Source organism: Ochotona princeps, chromosome 6 (genome assembly GCF_030435755.1).
Source record: "Ochotona princeps isolate mOchPri1 chromosome 6, mOchPri1.hap1, whole genome shotgun sequence".
NCBI classification, from domain to species: Eukaryota; Metazoa; Chordata; class Mammalia; order Lagomorpha; family Ochotonidae; genus Ochotona; species Ochotona princeps.
The window spans coordinates 39,408,636-39,428,836 of record NC_080837.1 but is presented as its reverse complement, the minus strand read 5'-3'; the positions used below and the strand labels follow the sequence as shown (position 1 = coordinate 39,428,836).

General features: G+C 47.9%; 1 protein-coding gene across 2 annotated transcripts in view; it reads right to left on the bottom strand.

Annotated features, from left to right (window-relative positions):
- Positions 1–19,661, bottom strand: part of RASGRP1 (RAS guanyl releasing protein 1) — a 76,236-nt gene extending 56,575 nt beyond the window's left edge. The window contains exons 1-2 of one of the 2 annotated variants that reach the window (XM_058666092.1): positions 19,455–19,661; positions 15,170–15,354 (exon numbers count right to left, since the gene is read on the bottom strand). In XM_058666092.1, the coding sequence (XP_058522075.1) occupies positions 15,170–15,354; positions 19,455–19,489 (220 nt within the window). In that variant the 5' untranslated portion in view covers positions 19,490–19,661. Of the gene's footprint in view, positions 1–15,169; positions 15,355–18,901; positions 19,063–19,454 lie in introns of those variants that run through there. The other variant, XM_058666093.1, reaches the window with a different exon arrangement.
- Between the last annotated feature and the right edge of the window lie 540 nt (positions 19,662–20,201).

Below are 20,201 nucleotides of genomic sequence, written 5' to 3'. Positions count from 1 at the left end.
TGTGTAACAGTCTGCCTGTACCCACCCACTTATTCTCAGGCTCTCCCATCATTGTGTGCATCAACTTCCACCCACTGGCAAGTTCTTGAGAGATCCTTGCTGGCCCTTCCTGTGTGTGAAGCAGGATAGATGTGCCAGGGAAGTGCTGTCCACTAGCAGCAGAGCCATGAGTCAACGACAAACAGGACGGAGTGCGGGACACCCTGCTTGCGTCCTTTGGGTGGAGAGTTCTGCAGAGTCCCCAGCTGGAATTCCCAGAATAGTCACCTCTTGACAGTGTGCCCTTAGGAAGCTGCCTCCCCAACTCCCTAGGAGCAGCTTTCCTGGCCTCAGGAGCTCTTTCCGGAGAAAGCCAAACTGGGAGAGCTTTATTGCTTCTCAAACTCAGAACAACCTATAACAACCTTGCTGTTACTAACCATTTTGTGCTTGAGAATGCTGCAGCAATTTGCCTAAGGCCAACATTGGACAAATGGCAGAGTTCGGCTAAGAATTTGAAAGAACCCCATTTAACCAGCCTCCTGGGCCTCTCGCTGTGCCCTGTGTACTGCCTGGCTTAGACTAGGCTAGGCCAAGGCTAAGACATCTCCCTGATGAGAAGTAGCTGTGTGTGGGGAGTGGGGTGGGGAGGAAAGGGTACCCGCTCACTGAACTGCTCCTTCACTACGACTTCTAGTGCTGACAGTAGGACTGAAGATTAAGACTGTGTGTGTGTGTGTGTGTACATCCACGAACCCAACACCTCAGTGTTGAGCGTGGAATGTGCTGAATGTGGCCTGAGGTGTCAGCAACAGGACAGAGAGAAGTTATTTCAATGCTGGGCCACTAAAGTACACCATTTTCATTCTTTACTTGCCCTCCTCCTCTTCAAAACAGACATGACCATTGTTCACTCTCCCAAAATATTAAGCAATCAATTCCTTTGAACTTCCTACAACTTTCAGTCATCTTTCCTAGGTTTTATGATGTTTTACTGTAAGAAATATAGTAAGTGTATATGCCACAGTAAACAAACACTACAAGGGACTCTCCCAGGTGCTCACCCAGTGCTAACAATGATCCCAACATGGCCGACTCAGATTCATGTATGTCACGCTGCCCCCACATTCTTATCCATCTCCTTGAAAAACACAAGGCCAAGAGAGCCAGAGAGATCTAGTCACTGCTACACAACCTCAAGCGTCCCCAAAACCAGGCCTGGGCAGCCTGAGGCCAGGAGCCAGGAACTCCATTGACGTCTCCCACATGGGTGGTGGAGACTGAAGTCCTTGGGGTATCATCCGCTGCCTCCCAGACGCATTAGCAGAAAGCCAGAAGCAAGAGGAGACGGGACTCAACCCCAGGTACTGCTGTACGGGATGCGGGGATCCTAAACCGCAGCTGAACCTGCACAGCCACAGTGCCCGCACCACCCTCTCCCAATGCACTTTTAGAGCAAATCTCACGCATGACATTTCACCAGTAACTATCTCAGATTTTTTTAAAAATAAGAAACGAACTACTCCACCCTTAGCATGTTTAAGATAAAACCAAGCGTGATTCCTTAACAAGACCCAGATCCAAGTTCCCAAATATATAAGTTTATATAATGAAATCTAATTACAAGACATGTTCATGTGTACACACACATGAACAATATTTAAAGCAAGATCCCACATATGAGTGAGCTGAAGTGTCTCTTAAGCAGGCGGTCTCCTCCTGTCCCCTTTCTGGTTGCTATTTACAGGGTGCACCTTCTCAGTTAACTGAAACCAAGTCCATCTCAGGTAGACACTGGCACCTGCTGACAACTACCGACAGGACCCTGAACCACTGGGTTTCAAAGGACAAGGGGCAGCACCACGGTTAAGGGTGGAGAGCACTTTCTGGGCCAGTCAGACAGCCCCTAGGAAACTGGGAGGATCCCACATCTGACCTCCCCAGCCTGGCAGTGAAAGACAAGTATGAGCCCCCACGGCAGGTTTCTTTGGAGTAAATCCGTAATCTGAGGTGCTAAAGAGATGAGTGGAGGAAGGCAGGGCACAGGAATAGTCCCTAGGCACCTGGAATTAAATAAGTGCATGAACAATTAACCCAAACGATTGACTGCTCATCTAATTTAGGAATGCTCCAAAGGCTGTAGTGTGACCTGAGGTGCCAGCAACAGGATGGAGTGTACTCCTCTGATAGTTCTGGGGGCACTTCTTGGCTTCCTGAATGTTCTGTTTCTTACCTAAAACAAAGCTGTTCACAAATTTCAAAGGCAAGTCACAGATGACACTTCAAATGCATCAGTGGAGGTGGAGACAGACACAATTCCCTCTGCTCTTCCACAGGAAGTGTACATTTCTGGGCCAAGGGTGTACCACTCCTGGTTCTCGTGTTGCTTCATCCTCACTGCTTTGCCACCCTGTTTATCCCAATATCAGATCCACTGGAATATCACCAACCTTGCCTTCCCTCTACCCCCACCCTTTTGTCTATTTGAATTAATCTCTGGGGTCCATCCCAACCATTCTGCATCAGGGCAGCAAATCCTGCTCGAAGATGACAGTAAGGACCTCAGCCAAGTGCCCCAGGACTTCAGGTCACACTGGAAAAAAATAACCAATTGAGTTAGACAACACAGCACCTCCATTGTCTGTCACAGCACAGATCCCTGGAGCAGGCCCAGTGCTTGGGAGGTCCACATCTCACATCCAGTGCCTGGCTTTGAGTCCTGATCCTGCTCCTGACTCCAACTTCCTGCTGGTGCACATTCCGGCAAGCAGCAAGGCAAGGGTCAAGCACCACCCATCCAGGAGAGCCCAGTGGACTTCTGGGCTCCTGGCTTTGGCCTGGCCCAGCGCCAGCTGCTGCTGCCTGGAGGCAGCAAGTAAGAGGGAGCTTTCTCTGGTCTCTCTGCCCTTAAAATAGAATCAATAAATGTGCATGTAGCAACTGAAAAATCAGGACTCCCTTTGAAAGAGTTTTTCTTTGCTTCTAAAAGTAAAGCTTCTCTTTAGGGGGAAAAAAATCTCACCTTCACTATACATGGCATAAACTCATACCCAGAATTTTAAGGTAGCAGAAGTAGCTTTTTTTGTTTTTCAGTTATTACAACTCTAACCAATCATGGCTAGTGCAGTTAGCGTGTAGCACTGCAAAGGACTGAGTACTCCAGTTGCCCTTAACTCCTATTTAGCATGACTTCAGTTGCCAAGCAACCTTTCCTTTAAGGTCTGACATTTGAAGGAGTTAACACCAGAATTATTTTTAAAAAATCCTTCTTAGGAGGGAATAGCAACCTTGTGTGCTAGCATACCTCTGTAAACACGAATGCTGATGGCAATAGTGTTTAAGATGTGCATTATGGAAAGCAAAGAGTTGCTTACAGTGGCTCTGTCATCAGAAAGTTAATGCACCCTTGGTACACGGAAGTACCCACAGAAGAGAACAGAGGAAGAAATAACCCAGAATGGTGCCTGGGCACCGCTGGCTCTGGGTGGCACAACCTTTGGAATTTTTTCTATTATTTTCTATAGTCAACATGAACAATTTTAAGTTATTAAAACTTTAAAAATATAAGAACTGACAGATCTTTGTGCATGCAAGAACTTATAATGGGAATTAAATGAGAATATGTATATAAATACTCGTATAAGCCCTGGGTTGTTCATAGCAAACACTCAAAAGGTCAGCTATCACCAAACAATATTCTAAAAATCTATGTAAATATTCACTTCATCTTATGCCTATTTTATCACAACGGAACAATTCTACGTAAAAATAACAGAAGCAGTTGATTATCAACAATTTAGAAAGAAAAAGTTTAAATCTGGTTGGGTTTTAAAGTCTTTACCTTGAGGATATGGATTCAGATCAAAGACACTTTCCGTAAATACACAAAATCTCCAGACTCGCTTCAGGTTCACAGTCAATACCACCACTGAGACTTGTTATGCTTTTTCTTAGACATTTTTAGTCTTAGAAATCATTTCTACAGGGGCAGAGGGTTAAACCTTCGCTTGCAACGCTGGCATTCCATATTGCAATGAAGGTGTGTGTCTCAGCCGCAGCTCATCAATATGTGATCAGGGAAAGCAGATGATGGTCCAAGCACTCCAGACTCTGCTCCACGCCCTCCACAGAAGCTCTGGATGAAGTTCTTGGCCCCTGGTCCTCACCAGGCAAAAACTAGGCTTTTGTGGCCGTTTGCACAACAAACCAACAGACGGTAGATTAATCTCATTTTCTCTCCCTCTGTAGCCACCCTCCTGCAATTCTTGCATTTCAAATAAACATCTCTATTTTAAAAAAATATTTATTATTATCGGAAAGTCAGATTTACAGAGAGGAGGAGAGACGAGAGAAAGATTTTCCACTCGCTGGTTCACTCCCCAAGTGACTGCAACAGCCAGAGCTGAGCCAATCTGAAGCCAGGAGCCTCTTCCAGGTCTCCCACAATGGTGCAGGGTCCTAAGGCTTTGGACTGCCCTCTGCTGCTTTCCAAGGCTACAGGTAAGGAGCTGGTTGGAAAGTGGAATAGCCGGGACTAGAACCGGCACCCATATGTGATCCTGGCACATGCAAGGTGAGGATTTTAGATACTAGGTTTCTGCACCAGGACCTTGATAAGATTTATGGAGAGAAGCAGAGAGAGATCTTTCATCTGTTGGTTCACTCTCTAAATGGCAGTAACGGTCAGAGCTGACTGATCTGAAGCCAGGAGCCAGGAGATTCTTCTGGGTCTCCCATGTTTGTTCAGGGTCCTAAGGCTTTGGACTGTCCTCGACTACTCTTTCAGGTCACAAGCAGGAACACATATTGGCACCCATATGGGATTCTGGCACTTAAGGTGAGAATTTAGCCACTGAGCCATTACACTGGGCCCTAAATAAGTATGTCTTTAAAAACAAAAACCATTTAAACAATATCACACCTATGGTAAAGGAGACTAGAATTTATAAAGTGAGCTACCCGAGTACTGTGATTTTAAGCAATGGCAATCTCAGAAAAGTGGAATCTGGGGACTGGTGTAACAGTGTAGCACACTAATCATTCTCCTGCTAATGCTGGCATCCCACAAGGATGCTGGTTCTAGTCCTGGCTGCTCCACTTTCAATCCAGCTCCCTCCTTATGGCCCCACCCCTTGGGACCCTGCATCACTGTGGGAGACAGGAGGAAACTCCTGGCTCCCAGCTTCTGATCAGCTCAGCTCCGGCCATTGCAGCTTCCTGAGAAGTTAACAAGCAGATGGAAGAATCTCCCTCTCTCTCTCTGTGAAGTTAACCTTTCAAATGAAAAAAAAAAAATCAATAAATCTAAAAAAAAATTTTCAAGAGCTTAGAATTAATGAAAAGGTAAATTATACAATTACATAAAATGTAAACTGTCTACCTATTATAATGTAAAATACATGCCTAAAAATGGAATCAAGACTAGGGTAAAAGATGCCAAAAGCACAGAATATTCAAAGAGTTATTTTTAATAATTTAATCTTTCATGAACCTCTATAATGAAAGCATTATGTAGCAAGTAATACACAGGCAAACAATGAAAAACTTGAAGATTAGACATTGAGTTAATACAGAAACTTAGGAAAGATTCCAACAGAAGCTGGGTTACACAGGAGGGTATTTCCCGAAAGTTCATAGAAAGAAATGAAAATAAAAGCCCATTTTGATGCAAAAAATTGAAATCCATGCAGTTTCTTCATAATTAAAAATTCCCATAAACTTTCTGGACTCCTCATCATTAGTAGTGCCTGCTTGCAGAAAAAGGGAAATGATGGTGTCAGACACCCAGAGAGCACAGGAGAACCGGGCTAGCTGGTCAGGAGCAAGGGGCAGTTTTCTGAAGATTCCAAGAGTTTGCATTCAAACCACTCAGAGTGACAATTTCAATTCCAGAAGAAGAATCTGTTCTCTTTTTAAATTCCATTGTGATTTCCTAAAGGAAACTCAGCTTCACTGATAATGCATTTCCCTATCTCCAAGGTGCATTGTTCCTCTTCTTTGAAGAACACACGAAGAACCTCATTTTATAAGATACCATAGACGACACAGTAACTATGTTCCAACTGTGACTGTGCCCTTGTTCAAGGATGAAAAGTAAACTTCCAGTTATTAGGTTTCACTCCCACCTCAACACCTTGTTTATGTCAGCATGCCTTGTACCTGCCACACGGGTGTGCTGGCACAATGGGCTCCCTGGGGTGGGAGTCAAGAAGAAACGTTCCCATGTCATTGACTCTCCTGGCACAAACACACCCAATATAGGACTTCCCTGAATATGCAGCTGAGAACAGACACCTGGCAGCCTGGCTTCCATCTACCCTAGGCCGAGCAGACAGAACCTCCAAGCCAGGCAACACAGTGTGTTATTGTATCAGAAAGTGATGACTTTTGAGTATTTCTTACTTTAACCTAATTATAAATCTATATTTAACTTTTGAAGACTTATTTGAAAGTCAGATACATAAGAAGAAATAGATCGAGCTTCCATCTGTTGATTTATACCCCAAATGGCCACAAATGTCCAGTGTTAGGCCCCACCAAAGCCAGGAGCTTCTTTCAGGTCTCCTACATGGGGAACAGGGACTCAAACATTTGGGTCACTTTCCACTGATCTTCCCAGGCCCTTAGCAGGAAGCTGGACTGTAAGTGGAGCAACTGGGATATGAATTAGCCACCACGTGGGATGCCAGACTTGCACGATGTAGTTTTACCTGTGGTGTCACAGCAAGGACTGGATTAGCTATTTTATTTTTTGATGATGGTTATGTTTAAAACTAGCTTGCACAATGAGTGAAAATTCAACAATATATTCTTGTGAGTTCGTGCAAGCCAGTTTCAATACATACTAGGGACAATGAAAATTCCGTTTTCACACTTTTCTACTAAAAAAACACAAGTAAGACACGCATCCTCATTATCCCCATCATCTTTCATGTTTTCAGCACACAGCAAACTACTTTCGCCCTCCAGTTTTACGACTTACTCTCACGCCTGGTTTACACAATAAGCAAGGAAAACCCAGTAGAAGTGGTTGCAAACTTCTTTACTGCCAGGGCCTCTCTCTCAATGGATCTGGCTGAATTACTTTCTCTAAAGCAGAGCTGAGGAACCTATTTTATTGCTAAGGCCATTTCAGTATTTGCACCATCATTTGTGGGTCATATAAAATTACCAGCTTAAAAATTAGCCTGCTGGGGGCAGGCACTGTAGTGTAGCAGGTAAAACTGCCACATGCAGCCACACTAGCATCCCATACGGGCACTGGCTCAACTCCCAGATGTTCCTTTCTTTTTTTCCCTAAAGATTTATTTACTTTTATTGGAAAGTCAGATATACATACAAGAGACAGAGAGGAATATTGAGGAAGATCTTCCGTTCATTGATTCATTGATCCCAAATGGCCACAATGGCCAGAGCTGAGCTGATCTGAAGCCTGGAGCTTCTTCCGGGTCTCCCACAATGGTGCGGGGTCCCAAGGCTTTGAACTGGCCTCGACTGCTTTCCCAGGCCACAAGCAGGGAGCTGGATGGGAAACAGAGCCACCGGGATTAGAACCGGTGCCCATGTGGGATCCTGGTGCGTGCAAGGTGATGACTTCAGCTGCTAGGCTACTGCGCCAGGTCCTAGCTGTTTCACTTTCAATCCACCTCCTTGCTATTGGCCAGGTAAAGCAGCAGAAGGTGGCCCAAGTGCCTAGGTCTCTGAATCCATGTCAGAGACCCAAATGAAGCTCTTGAATCCTGGCTTCTGGCACCGGCCTGGCCCAGCACTGGAAGTATGGGCACCTGCAGTGTGAAACAGTGGTTGGAGGCCCTCCATCTACTGCCTCTTCTCTGTAACTCTAAAATCAATCAATCAATCAATCCTTAAACAAAACTGAAAAAATCAGCCTGCTCTAGATTTACTGAATTTCAAGCCCTGCCTAAGGCTGCCATGGTAGGACCAGACCAAATGATGTTGCCGTCAGCCTTGTGTGGCCATGGCGCTGATGTTTCCTAGGCCTGACAGCAGTGTGTACAGAGGCTCATCCCCTCCTGTCCCCTCTCCCAGGCTCCTCTAGTCACTGCATTGAAAAACTCATGCCAACTCCAATGCTTTTACAGAGAAGTGTACCTGTCGGGCTTTCTTAGAGGGCCTGCCACAATGCAGGGAGAAGCCCAACAAGCAAGTGCTGTTACTCCACATTGGCTCACCGTGCAGCACCACAGTGACTGCTGGCTGGCTGGCTGGCAACCGCAGCTTGATCATGAGGAATCTGAATGTTAAACCCACTCCCCTGATGGCGACGAATGTTCCTGTTACAGCTGAGGCTCTCGGGGACCGTGCCAAGAGCATGAGTCTCAGGGGTGACTGATCAGGGTTCCCATCTAGCAGCTCTCCCACCGACCAGGACAACTTTTCACATGCCATTGAGTTTCCCTGAGCCTCATTCCCTAACCATTATGTTACATCATCCAGGAAAGTGACCTGGGTCAGCTCAGGAGAAGGCTCAGCCCCCTACAGAGCTGGCACTAAATGCTGCACCACAGTCAGCTCGCTGCCTGAACCTGCCTCCTTCTCTCGCATGAAAACTCATCTGACCAGGTGGATCTGCTCAGAAAAACTGCTTAGGGTTCCTGAGACATTTTAAGCATTTGAAAACCACCTCCGTTTTCCACTGCTCAGGGAGATGTGCTATAACTGGCACCACAAAGGAGAGTGGAGAAGAGCAGAGGGAAGTCCCACTTCCTCTGGCCTGGCAGTGATGGTAACTCCTGCTCACCAGAGGGCAGATGCACCTGCCTGGGGCTCTGGGTGAAACGAGCCTGTCAAAGTTGCAGCATCCCCATTAGGTAACACCAATTCCCTCCATGGGACCAAGAACAGCCATTTCTGGGAGCTGCCGAGGCCCGATGCCACCGGGTGGAGCACCTTGACAGATAGCCTGTCCAAATGAACTCTGGTGGCCACGACTCACCGTGACAGGGAGCCTCCAGTTTCTGTACCTACGGCTAGCTGTCAGCAGTGGGTCAGACAGAGGCTTCTTCCTGATACCATTTGACTTTGATCCTTAGAGGATTTTTTTTAATAAATATTTATTTTACTTGGAAAGTCAGAGAGAGACAGACAGAGATCTTCTATCTACTGGTTCACTCCCCAAACGACCACAGCAGCCAGAGCTGGACCAATCCGAAGCCAGGAGCTTCTTCCCCACCTTCCATGTGGATGTAGGGACCATCCTTCACTGCTTTCCCAGGCCCATAAACAGGTGGCTGGATCATAGCAGCCCGTGCCAGCAAATCTGTTACACCACTGCATGAGGCCCAGAGTTGCCTGATCTTATAACTAGATGCCCACTGCTGTCATGGCCCTTGACTTTGGTCGTGTGCTTCTGCTGCCTCTGCACATGTTACTTGCTTTGAAAGGCTCAAGGCTGCAGAGTGATGAGAAAGACCCAGCCATCCCTTTGCCACACAAGGAACTATGGTCCCAACAAACAGGTGTAGTGTTTCACACTTAACTGATTTTAACATTCAACTGTTCCATGATGGGGAGTACACAGGTATCGACTTGGGGGACTTTTAGCTTTGGTTGCCTGTGGGTAGCATTAGTACAACACAGTAATCTGTGAACTTAAGCTTTGCACAGAATTTCAGACATTCACCTGGAGCAGATATGAGTTAAATGAGTATTTCCTACAATAAAGGATTCAATTTGTAATCTGAGCAGATCCAACCTGCCTGCAGTGTTGGGCCCAGGAGGCAGGCCAGTCCAATGTGGCAAGCCGACCTCTTCTGAGCACAGGCACACAGCTGAGCTTGCGCCAGCTCAGGTTGCAGTGACTGCTAGGGGCAGGGCAAGGAGAACTCGAGTAGCATGGGCCCTATGTAGACAGGGGGCTTGAGGCAAGATGTTTCAATTCTCACAGGCTTGGTTTATTTCCCTCTCTGTTCAGGGCAGATAACAACACCTGACCTGTCTATTTCAAACTTATCTTACTGAAGAAGAAGATCAACACCTACAAAATTAAAAAAAAAATAAGCAATAGTCTATATAAACATAGGATACTGGGATACCCTTTCCCTCCATCAACAGGCAAGGCAAGATGCTAGGTCTCCATCTATACCCCACCTGGGGGCAAGGAGGGATGTTGGCAGAGTGGGCTTCCTGGGACACCTCTCACTGCTTTGCTCTGATGCCATCAGAAATTTTCTGGTGCTGCATCCAGCAGAGCCAGTAACATGGACACGGAGAGGGTCTGGGAGGAAGCACGGACAGTGATGGTAGAAGTCTCTGGGAAGTCTCCCTTTATTGCTCCTTCACCTCTCCTCATATATTCTTCCCCCCACATCCTCATTTAGCAGGATATTGGATAAAGATGAGTCCAATTAGTCTAGGTGTTTTTAGCCACAAGGCCAGTTCCTGTTCCTGCCCAGTTCCTGCTCAGCCTAACGGGTGCTAATCAACTCCTTGGCCCACAACATTCTAGCTTTGAGCAAGGACAAGGAGAAGGACCTTCTTTCAATGTTTGAGGTCTCCACTTGAATTCCCAGTGATGGCAGCCCTCTTATGAAGTGAAAAACCCAGAGGATCTCACAGGTTTGCCCTGCCATGAAACAGAAGGTGTGATTCACATACATTTGACCAGGCTGGGATGATGTGCCTCATTAGCTTAGCTGAGGAGTCCATTCTCTAGCAGCAATGTTCTGAGAGTGTTGAGCATGACCTCTGATCAAAGCAGAAGGTGGGAGTGGGTTGCTTCATGGTTCAGGCAATGAACTATGACTCAAGGCTCTGAGTTTCTAACCACAGATCTATCACCTTGCACGTGGCATTGGGAGCCTTGCTAGATCTTCTACAGTACCTGTAACTTGTATGTACAAACTCCCGATCCTGAACAGTACTCTAACGTCTTACTCTGGGAACAGTGTGGGTGGTAATTACAGGTTAATAATGTTAACAAGACAGCCATCAGTAGAGACTTCTGCAGGTCCATGATGCTTTCAATAGGATTCACTCTTACCTCTGAATGTTAGCTAAATCCAAAGCCCACTGTTACCAAAAAGCCTATTGATTATTTTCTTCAAGCCAACCAGCCTCTCTATAACTGCCCAACATACAGACAATAAAAACACTGTTTACTGTGTTCAACAACTAGCTTCTTGTGGCTACTGAGCACTTCAAGTACGGCTGGCAAGGCATAGGGATTAACTTTTATACTCGATCTAATTTTCATTCACTGGAAGGAATATGAAAGGGGCTGGCACTGTGGCTCAACAGGCTAATCCTCTACCTTGCATCACCAGTATCCCAAATGGGAAGTTTGTGTTCCAGTTACTCTATTTTTTGATCCAGTTTCCTGCTGGTGACATGATAAAATAGCAGAGGTATACCCCAACTCCTTGGACCACTGCATCCACACGGGAGACCCAGAAGAAGCTTCTAGCTCCTTGCTTTGTATTAGCTCAACTCTGGCCACTGTGACCATTTGATGACTGAACCAGTAGATACAAGACCCCCCCTCTTTTCTTGCTGTAAAATCAGAATTTCGAGTGAAAATAATTTAAAAAATGTATATGAAAATAGCCAAATGTGGCTGGCTATAGGTTGCTATACTGGGCAGTGCAGTTATAGCCAATGCAAACCTCCTACGGCCTCTACATAGTAAGGTGGAAAAGGCAGTAGAACATGAATTGTCATTCTTTATCTCCAATACATTTATCCCACACTGATGGGAGAAGAAGCTAAAATCAAGTCTGAAGCAAGAGATTACAAGTAGTAATAATAAAATTTATTATCACCCATATTTCTGCAGCATTTCCCTCTCTGATAGGTATTAAAATGAGAAGACAGCTAACCTCATTAGCAAAAAGCTAAGCTGATTTTTCTAATCTTTTCTTTCTTGTAAGGCTTATTTGGAAGGCAGAGTTACAGACAGAAATGGAAAGAGAAATCTTCAATCCACGGTTCAGTCCCCAAGTGACTGTAACACTCAGTGCAGGGCCAGGCAATGTCAGGAGCCTGGAACTCCATCTGAGTCTCCCACATGGGTCGCAGGGCCCCAAGACTTGGGCCATCTTCCACTGCTTTCCCAGGTTGTTTAGTAGGGGGCTGGACTGGAACTAGAACAGCTGGGACTTGAACTCACATACATACAGAATGCTGGTGTTGCAAGAGGAGGTTTAATTTGCTGCGCAATGCCTGACCCTAACTGGCAGTGTTTAAAACTAACACTTTTCTATACAAATCTGAGAAACAACCAGTTCAGCAAGGTTCAAGGGGAGCCTTTGTCTCTTCATGCGTATCCTCAGATCACCTCTTCAGGATCTCATAGAAACGCCAGAGCACACCAGCTGATGCCCGGCCCCGCGCACTGCAGCCCTGACACTGGCCAGCAGATCAGCACAGTCAACATGAGAGAAGCAGAGGGTTACAATCACAGATGAAAGGTGCCGTCGCCCAGTTCCTCTGCACACAGAATGTCTTTCACCTTTACCTCTTTCTGGTGAATTCCGCGAGAAGAATTCCGCACTGCCTAACACACAAACCCTGAGACTTTGCCTTCCTTCCTACAGCATCCCCACGACTAGAGAAAAGTAACAGTGCTATTCTCAATCGGGGTCTTTGCATGTGCTGGGCCTACTGGAACTCTCCATGGTATAAAGAACTTACTCTTCCTGCTTACCTTCATTGATTAGTGCCCTGTCCTCTCTCCCTATATTTTCTCAGGCATTTCTCAGGTATTATGATCTTTGATGGTATTCACATTGGGTCCTTGATTCTCCTGGTCCAATGGCTAGCACAGTGTCACATGCAATTAAAGGTTTAAGCAATGCATCTTGATAATAAATAGAAGACAATCAGAAACAATGGGATTCTTATGGCTTTGGGATTTTTAAAAAAGACTTATTTATTAGAAAGACAGATTTACAGAGAGGAGAGACAAAGATCTATCTGCTGTTCACTCCCCAAATGGCTGTAACAGCTGGGGCCAATTCAATCCAATCAGAAGCCAGGAGCCTCCTCCAGGTCTCCCACGGGGGTGCAGGGTCCCAAGAACTTGGACTATACTATACTGCCTTCCCAGGCCACAAGCAGGGAGCTGGGTGGGAAGTGGAGCAGCTGGGACACAATCCAGCACCCATGTGGGATTCCAGTGGATGCGAGGCAAGGATGTACGCACTAAGCTACCACTGGGTCCAGCTTTGGGATTTTTGTTTTTTATTTTCTTCTCCAGTTCAACATATTCCCGACAACTAACACAGCACTGCCCTTGTATGAATTTATCGAAGGCAGTAGATTAGGCTTGGCAATTCTGGGGAAGGGCTTCAGTTAAATATTTTTCAGAGTAATACTATGATTATTGAAAGGTTAGAATAACAGCCTTCATACAGCCCAAGCTCTGTATGATCAGAACACAACGAAGAGAGGTGTGAGAAACACATTTCAGGTTTGAGTTGTCTCAAGAGTGAAACAGAAATTAAAAGCTCCTTCTTATGAGCCAGTTGCAGGGCTCTGCAATGGGCCAGTAAATATGACTACCAAAACCTGCGGTCAGGAACTTCACTGTTAAGTTAGGTTGCAGAGCAGACACCCATAGAAGACCATGATCAATTAAACGTTCATCACCGCTGGCCTGGCTGCACTGGCCTTCCCTGTGTTCTAGCTCATCTACCTGTGTGTACGCTCCTGAACATCATTTTGGAATAGAAAGTTATTTTATTCTGCTCCCAAATTCATCCTTAACAAAAGATTAATGTTCAAATAGAGAATTAATGCTAAGCAAGTAATAAAAAATTCTTCCTCTTTTTATGAAGGACTATACCATTGTAGCAACATGGGGAAAATCTGCCGGGGGTGGGAGTTTGGGGGGGAAAATCCCACTCTATACGAATTTGTAAAGTTTAAAAAAAATAAATTCAATTTTTATGTGAAAAAAAATAAATCCTAGATAATATTTCATTCAACAAAAAAATTCTCCCTCTTTGCCAAGTTAAGTCTACAACAATCAGAACATTAAAGCAATGATTCTCAAAGAACATTTCTTGCATCAGCTGCAGCAGCATCACCTAGGAACTTGTTAGAATGCAAATTATTGGGCCCTGCCTAGAACCAATCAAGCAGAAACTTTGGGAGTGGGGCCCAGTGATCTATATTACAAGATGGGGCGGGGGGGGGGGGGGCGGGAAACACCTGCACATGATTTGGCACAGTAGCATTTGAGAATCAGAAGTATTCAATATACTAAAGCACAAAAACTAGGTACTCCTAAGATGTGAAGTCTTTCCCCATTCTAAAACTAAGCACACAGCACATCCAGCATTGAACAATCCCAAGTCCTGAATCTAAGAAATCTAGTATGAGCTGGAGTCTGGCCAGGCCTCTCGCAGCTTCCAGGTCTGGGGGGGTCAGGGGGGCTGGTGCTTCTGAGCAGAGCCATAAGTTCACTTGTGTCACTGTGACAGGTGGGACTCAAACAGGGGTATACGGGGAGTGGGGCACTGGGAATCCTTGAATACAGGATTTCTTTGAAATCCATCCATTGTAATCATTTTTTTAATGGCGAGAAGCATGCATCTAATACTTTTCAATCCTTTTGCAAACAATGGTCAAAAGAATGACAGGACTGATGAACTTAAAAGAGTTCCACACCATTGCTTCTCGGCTGCACCCTTCCTGGTGAGCACAGGTGCTGGGAGCGCACAGATAAGGCACATGTATTTTCCAGCTCCTCCACCTATTAACCACCACACAATACCTCTTAAGTTGGGAACACTCTGGCCTGACACAGTCCTCCCCTCTCCCAACCCAACTACCCCTCGATGGACATCACTGTCAAAATAATGTGAGGACTTTCATGTCTGTCTCACAGCAGTGTGCGCTCACACAGTATTGTCTTCGGAAGCCGTAACAACACAAGGACAGACAAGTGCTGCAGTACCAGACGCACAGGGTCGGTTTATGATCCTTACTGTCACCATGCAAACCTCCATCCTAAGACAAACTGGAAAGGCAAACTCCGCGCAGGAACTTCTCTCACTTTAAGTCGCACCTCTCATCACGACCTATTACACCCACACAGTCATGTGCCACAGACAGTGCTGACTGTCTCCAACAAGCCCAAGGCTCACGAGCTATTTTTAAAGCACTTTTGAAGGATGAACAAAATACTGTAGCAGTTTTTAGGTAGGTGGGCAATTAGCCAACTCACCAAAAGATTGAATGCAGCTGTCAATGAGCTCGTCCAGGCTGGCTCCTTTGGCTAAGTGTCCCAGAGAAACCATCATTCGGAACTGGGTGATCTGGGCCAGGCTGGGATGGGAAGGCAGAGTGTTGGCAGCTGGCTTGGCCTCTAGTCTTGCTTTAGGGCCAGCTCTGCAGCCATTGGAAGATTTCCTGAGGAGAGAGAGAAGGCAGTGAGGGCACACAGAGCAGCCTGAGGCTGGAAAGGCAGTTGGGAGAGCAGAGGGGTACAGATAAGACACTTATTCCCAGGAGCTGGCTAGGAAGACATATCCCTCCCACCTGGCCAATGCACCAAACAGACTGGCTGGCTGTTAAAGAGACATCTCCCCAGCAAATGACAAGGTGAGATTTCAGGGTTGCGCCTCAGGCTCCTCACCCTGGCGTTAGGATGGCTCCATGGCTCACCAGGAAGAGGTAGAGGACCGAGTATAGCTTGGCAGTCCTTAGCGCCAAGTAACCTTTTATTTTAGCTGCCAGATCATTGGCTTCAGACCTTAAGAACTATTTCAATTTGGCCTCATCTTCAGTTAAATTCACTCATCTCAAGCCAGCCCAGATCTACCATGGAAGATCAGGCAGCACTGGAAGCATCTTCAAGACCCTTGGAAAAGAAGTTAAAGACTGAAGACCCATTGGGACTCACTAGGGAGTGAGGTTCAGGTTAAGTTGAGGGTGTATGGATTTTAACTTAGTCCTGCCTTTCTTACAATCTTGGTGGCTTTTCAGATTCAGTTTTTCCTTGGTGATCATACACATAGTTACATTGAGTCATTTTTATCACTAACCACTACTTTATCCAGTCCTTACTTGGATCCTCAAATAATCACAAAAGAAAAAAAGCTATGAGAACTCTGAGCCTGAATTAAAAGGAAAAGTTTGGGTGCATCTAGAAATGGCTTAGGAGTCCATGGCTTGGGGCCTTCATCACTTTCATTTATCTTTTGTTATGCTTTCATTGGCACTAGTCATTTTACAAAATGACTTCTGAAGGCTAAGCATTCCATGTTGGTCTCTATTTTAAAAGTACACACAGAGCACAAACACATGTCTATATTCCTGAAAGTTTAGTTGTGATGGGTGCTGTTGCTGTAACTTTTTTTTGAATGTAGTGTTTCATCTCTTCTTCCTGCTGTGGCTATTTAATAGTTGACTGCTAAAGAAGGGAGATGGGAGAGAAAGGAAATCTACTCTAACTCCATGTATTAGCTATTCACTGAACAAACACAAAATGTCATCAATTCATTAATTAGTTTCTGATCAAGACATTGTGATGGGCCAGAAGGAACCATAGCGTTTATGATAAGGCACTTTGGCAAACTATAAAACATATTCATTATTCATTTTTCTGTTGTGATATAAAAGCAACCTGGAGGTTCCTTAATAGCACAGCAAGAGGCCAGACACCAGACACACAGATTTTGGGAAACCAGACTCGACGATGGGCCCCTCCACAGGTGACCATTGCCAAGAAGCAGCACTCCAACCCTGGGCTTCTGCTTCCCACCCCTCCTGGGCGCTGGCCTGCAGTGGTCCCTGAGCTCTGCTCCAACCTGGGGTGCTACCAATGAAATCTAACCAACCACCACTTATTGGGCATCTGTGAGTGCAAGGCCTCCTGAACCACCAAGTTGCTATTACAAGACTCAAGTCTCTGGCCCTGAGAGATTTCTACCCAAGCTGTGGGACAGCCTCAGAATCAGATCAGCATCGGAGAACATTAGAACGGCCACCTTGAACCAAGTACCTATGTTACAGCGGACTGTGTGCTGCAAGCTTACACCAGCTCTGAGCTTGCAGCCCACAAAGCTATGATATCCATTTCACGATACTGACATGAACTACAAGAGGCTCAAAGACACAGTCAAGGTTGTACAACTTCTCTCTGCTAGACTTGGGATTTGTACCCAGTGTCTTTCTGGCTGCATTCATTTGCTAAACATTTTGTATGCCTGACTGGGTACAGCAAGGCTAGACCACGACATGGAGGCTGAGCAGCCAGCACCACTGGAGACCCATGGAAAATCCTTGCATAGCAGAGCTGATCCCAGAAGGTGGACTAAGCCCAGGCTCCTTCTGCAGGTCCCCTAACTGCCACCAGGATGCCAGCAATCTAGGGGATTCTGGTGGTCACTTTCTACACCCCTTGCCTCAAGATGGGACAGACCAGGCCTGGAAGGGTCAGCCAAGCGGCGACTGGAAGAGAAGTCGGCAGCAGCATCCCGTGCCCCACATCGTACCCCACAGCAGAGCTGCCGTCCCTGCATGCCAACAGTGCGGCTGCCCAGCCAGCACTGCAGGTTACTCAGCTTGCTGTCTCACCACCAAGGGCCCTAGCCAAAACCCAGCAGAAACAACAAAGTCACTCCTTGTAGAAGTGTCTCTGTTTTCCTTCTTCCTAGAAGCCGAGGAGGCCACTACACTGAGAGGCTGTACTTACAGGCAGAACTCTTCCTGTGGGGGCTGGGGAGACAGACCACTGGAGGAAAAAAAAAATGCATTTTGTCTCTTGGTTGGTGGCAATCACCCTCAGGGACCCAGGGCCTGCCCTGCTTCTAGCTGTGTTTCCTGGTATAACCCACTCGGGTTTAGAAGACAATTCTCAGAAAGAGATTTTTTTTTTTTTTTTTTTAACCAGAGCTGGGAGAGGCTAGGGTAGAGTTGGGTGGAAAGGATGAACTGGAAGCAGACATTTAGGGTTAGGAAAGAGAGAATTGCAGGTTTGGAAGTACGGTGGCCAGGGAAACAGCTGGCTCAGGCAAAATCAACGGAGAGGAAAAAAAAATTAAAAACCGAACCGCGACCCAAGAAGTCTAGGAAGATGGGCATTATTCACCCCCTACATAGACCAGGATAAACTGTACAGACTGCTTCCCTTGCAACAGAACTTCAAATCGTTGTCTCTTTAAGAATGCTTTCTTAACAGGTGGAACTGGGGGTGTTTAAACAACCCATAGGAGGAAAGGCCTCTAAGTCTGCAAGGGAACCAAAGCCTTCCTGGCACGGCTCTTCGTGAACTAAAATAAAAAACTCTTCCCTCCCAGAAACACATTCACCTGAAAATGTCTCCTGAGTTTCAAGGCGGCCAAGCTCCATGGGGTTTGCCCACAGTTAAACCCGAACTGACTGTGGGGAGAGCCTCTCTCCACGCACAAGTGTCTAACGGGCGAGTCCCACTCCAGGCTGAGCCTGGAAAAGGGAGAACTAGATCTTCCACGGCCATCTCTGCAGTGCAGGTGACTTTCATCAGCATCTAATGAGGATTCCTTCCAGTCCCGGCCTCTCCTCCCCTTTCGGCGTAAATCAGACTCAGCCTTGTGCAGAGCACAGGGAGGGCCAGGGAAGCCGGGCACAGAAGGCTCGCACCCAGCTTCCTGCCTCCAGCGGGTATGGCTGTGCAGGTTGGGCACGGCGGCATCACACCAGTCTGCAGGGGCCGAGTGTTTAGTGAACCACTTACCCAGCCACTCGCCGCGGCTAGGCGGGTGTTCAGCTCCTTGCCTGCTTCTGGTCCTCTGGGGATAAACTCAAAGTTGCCTGCCCCTCTGCCCCATCTGTGCGTCCTGCCAAGAGCCCTTTCCCTCACCAGCACTCTTCCTTCCTCTGGATCTGAAGATCCTCCGCAAACATCTCCCTAGATGCATAATGGGGGAGGAGAAGAGCGCGGGTTTCCGCCCAGAAGGTTCTATGGTTCGCTGACCTACGGATCTGGAACCGTCTCCGGCAAAGGCGTTCAAGTGGTACCACCTGCGCGCGCTCGCTCGCCGCAAACCCGGTCAGCCGTCTGGGCAGGGCTGCGGGAGGAGCGCCAGGGGGCGCTGCAAGGGGCTCTGCGCGCTCGCAGCTGCAGGTGCGGGAGGCGCGGAAAGTCCACGAGTCGGAGCCCTAGGTGCATGGCGGGCGGGTCCTGGGGAGGTCAGCGCGTGGGCGCGGGTCAGTGAAGGGCTCAAGTCCCGCCAAGCGAACTCTGCCGCGAAGCCCTCACAGTGCCAGCGGTCCCCACCATCAAACCCTTGAACGCGTTTGCCTCGCGCGCTCTCCTCGCCCAACTTTTAACCGAGATCCGATTCGCGCAGAGACCCCCCCACCCCGGGCCCTATTCTCCAGGCTGGAGTACCATCGCCTGCAGCCCTCATCCCCACCCCGCCATCAGGCCATCAAAGAGAGGATCCCAGGGGCGGCCTGCGCAGTGGCCCGTAACCCAAGCAAGGAGCTTGGCACTCCGAGGGCGGCCGTGGCCGCCGAGTACTCACCGCGGAGCCTCTCTCGCCTTGCCCAGAGTGCCCATGGCCGCGACCGGCCTTCCGGGAGCTGGTCACCTGGCACGGCGACTCGCGGCACATCGGGCCTCTCCCGCGGGCACTCGCCGCCCCCCGGCCGCCGCTCACCAAGCCGGGCGAGCCGGAGTGAGGCGCACCCGCAGGCACAAACTTTGTGCGAGCGCGCCTCCTCCGCGCGCGCACGCTCCCTGGCCGGGCGCACCACCTGACGCTGCGGCTGGGGGAAGCGCCGAGAGCCCAGCAGCTCCTCGCAGGCAACTGCCCCCTTAACTCCGCAGCGCCCTCAGCTGCACCTCCTGCAGTTAGTTCTCTCCTCCCCCACTGCCTGTCGCCGACCTCTCCCAGCCAGAGGGTGGAGGCCAACCCGAACCGTAGAGCGGGGCACCTCCCCTTATCCCATCAAGCCCGTGCCTCGTAGAGCAGCTGTGAGCCGGGCTGCCTCCACCTGGGCCGAGAGCTCGGGGTGGGGGGTGGGGGCTCACCTCGGGGGCCTTTTGGGACCCGCTCGCGCCCGCAGGCCTTTTTCGCAGTTATCCATCCGAGCGCGGGGTCGTGGTCGGGGTAAGGAAATGAGGCACAGCGAGGAGTTAGTTGCCTTAACCTGCGCATTTGGCTTTCCTGGTGGCAGTGAGCAAGACTGGGCTGAAGAGGCGTGCAGGGAGCCTTGAAGGCGGGCGGTGGGGGTGGAGGGGCGCCCGGAGGCCTGATCCGCATAGGGAG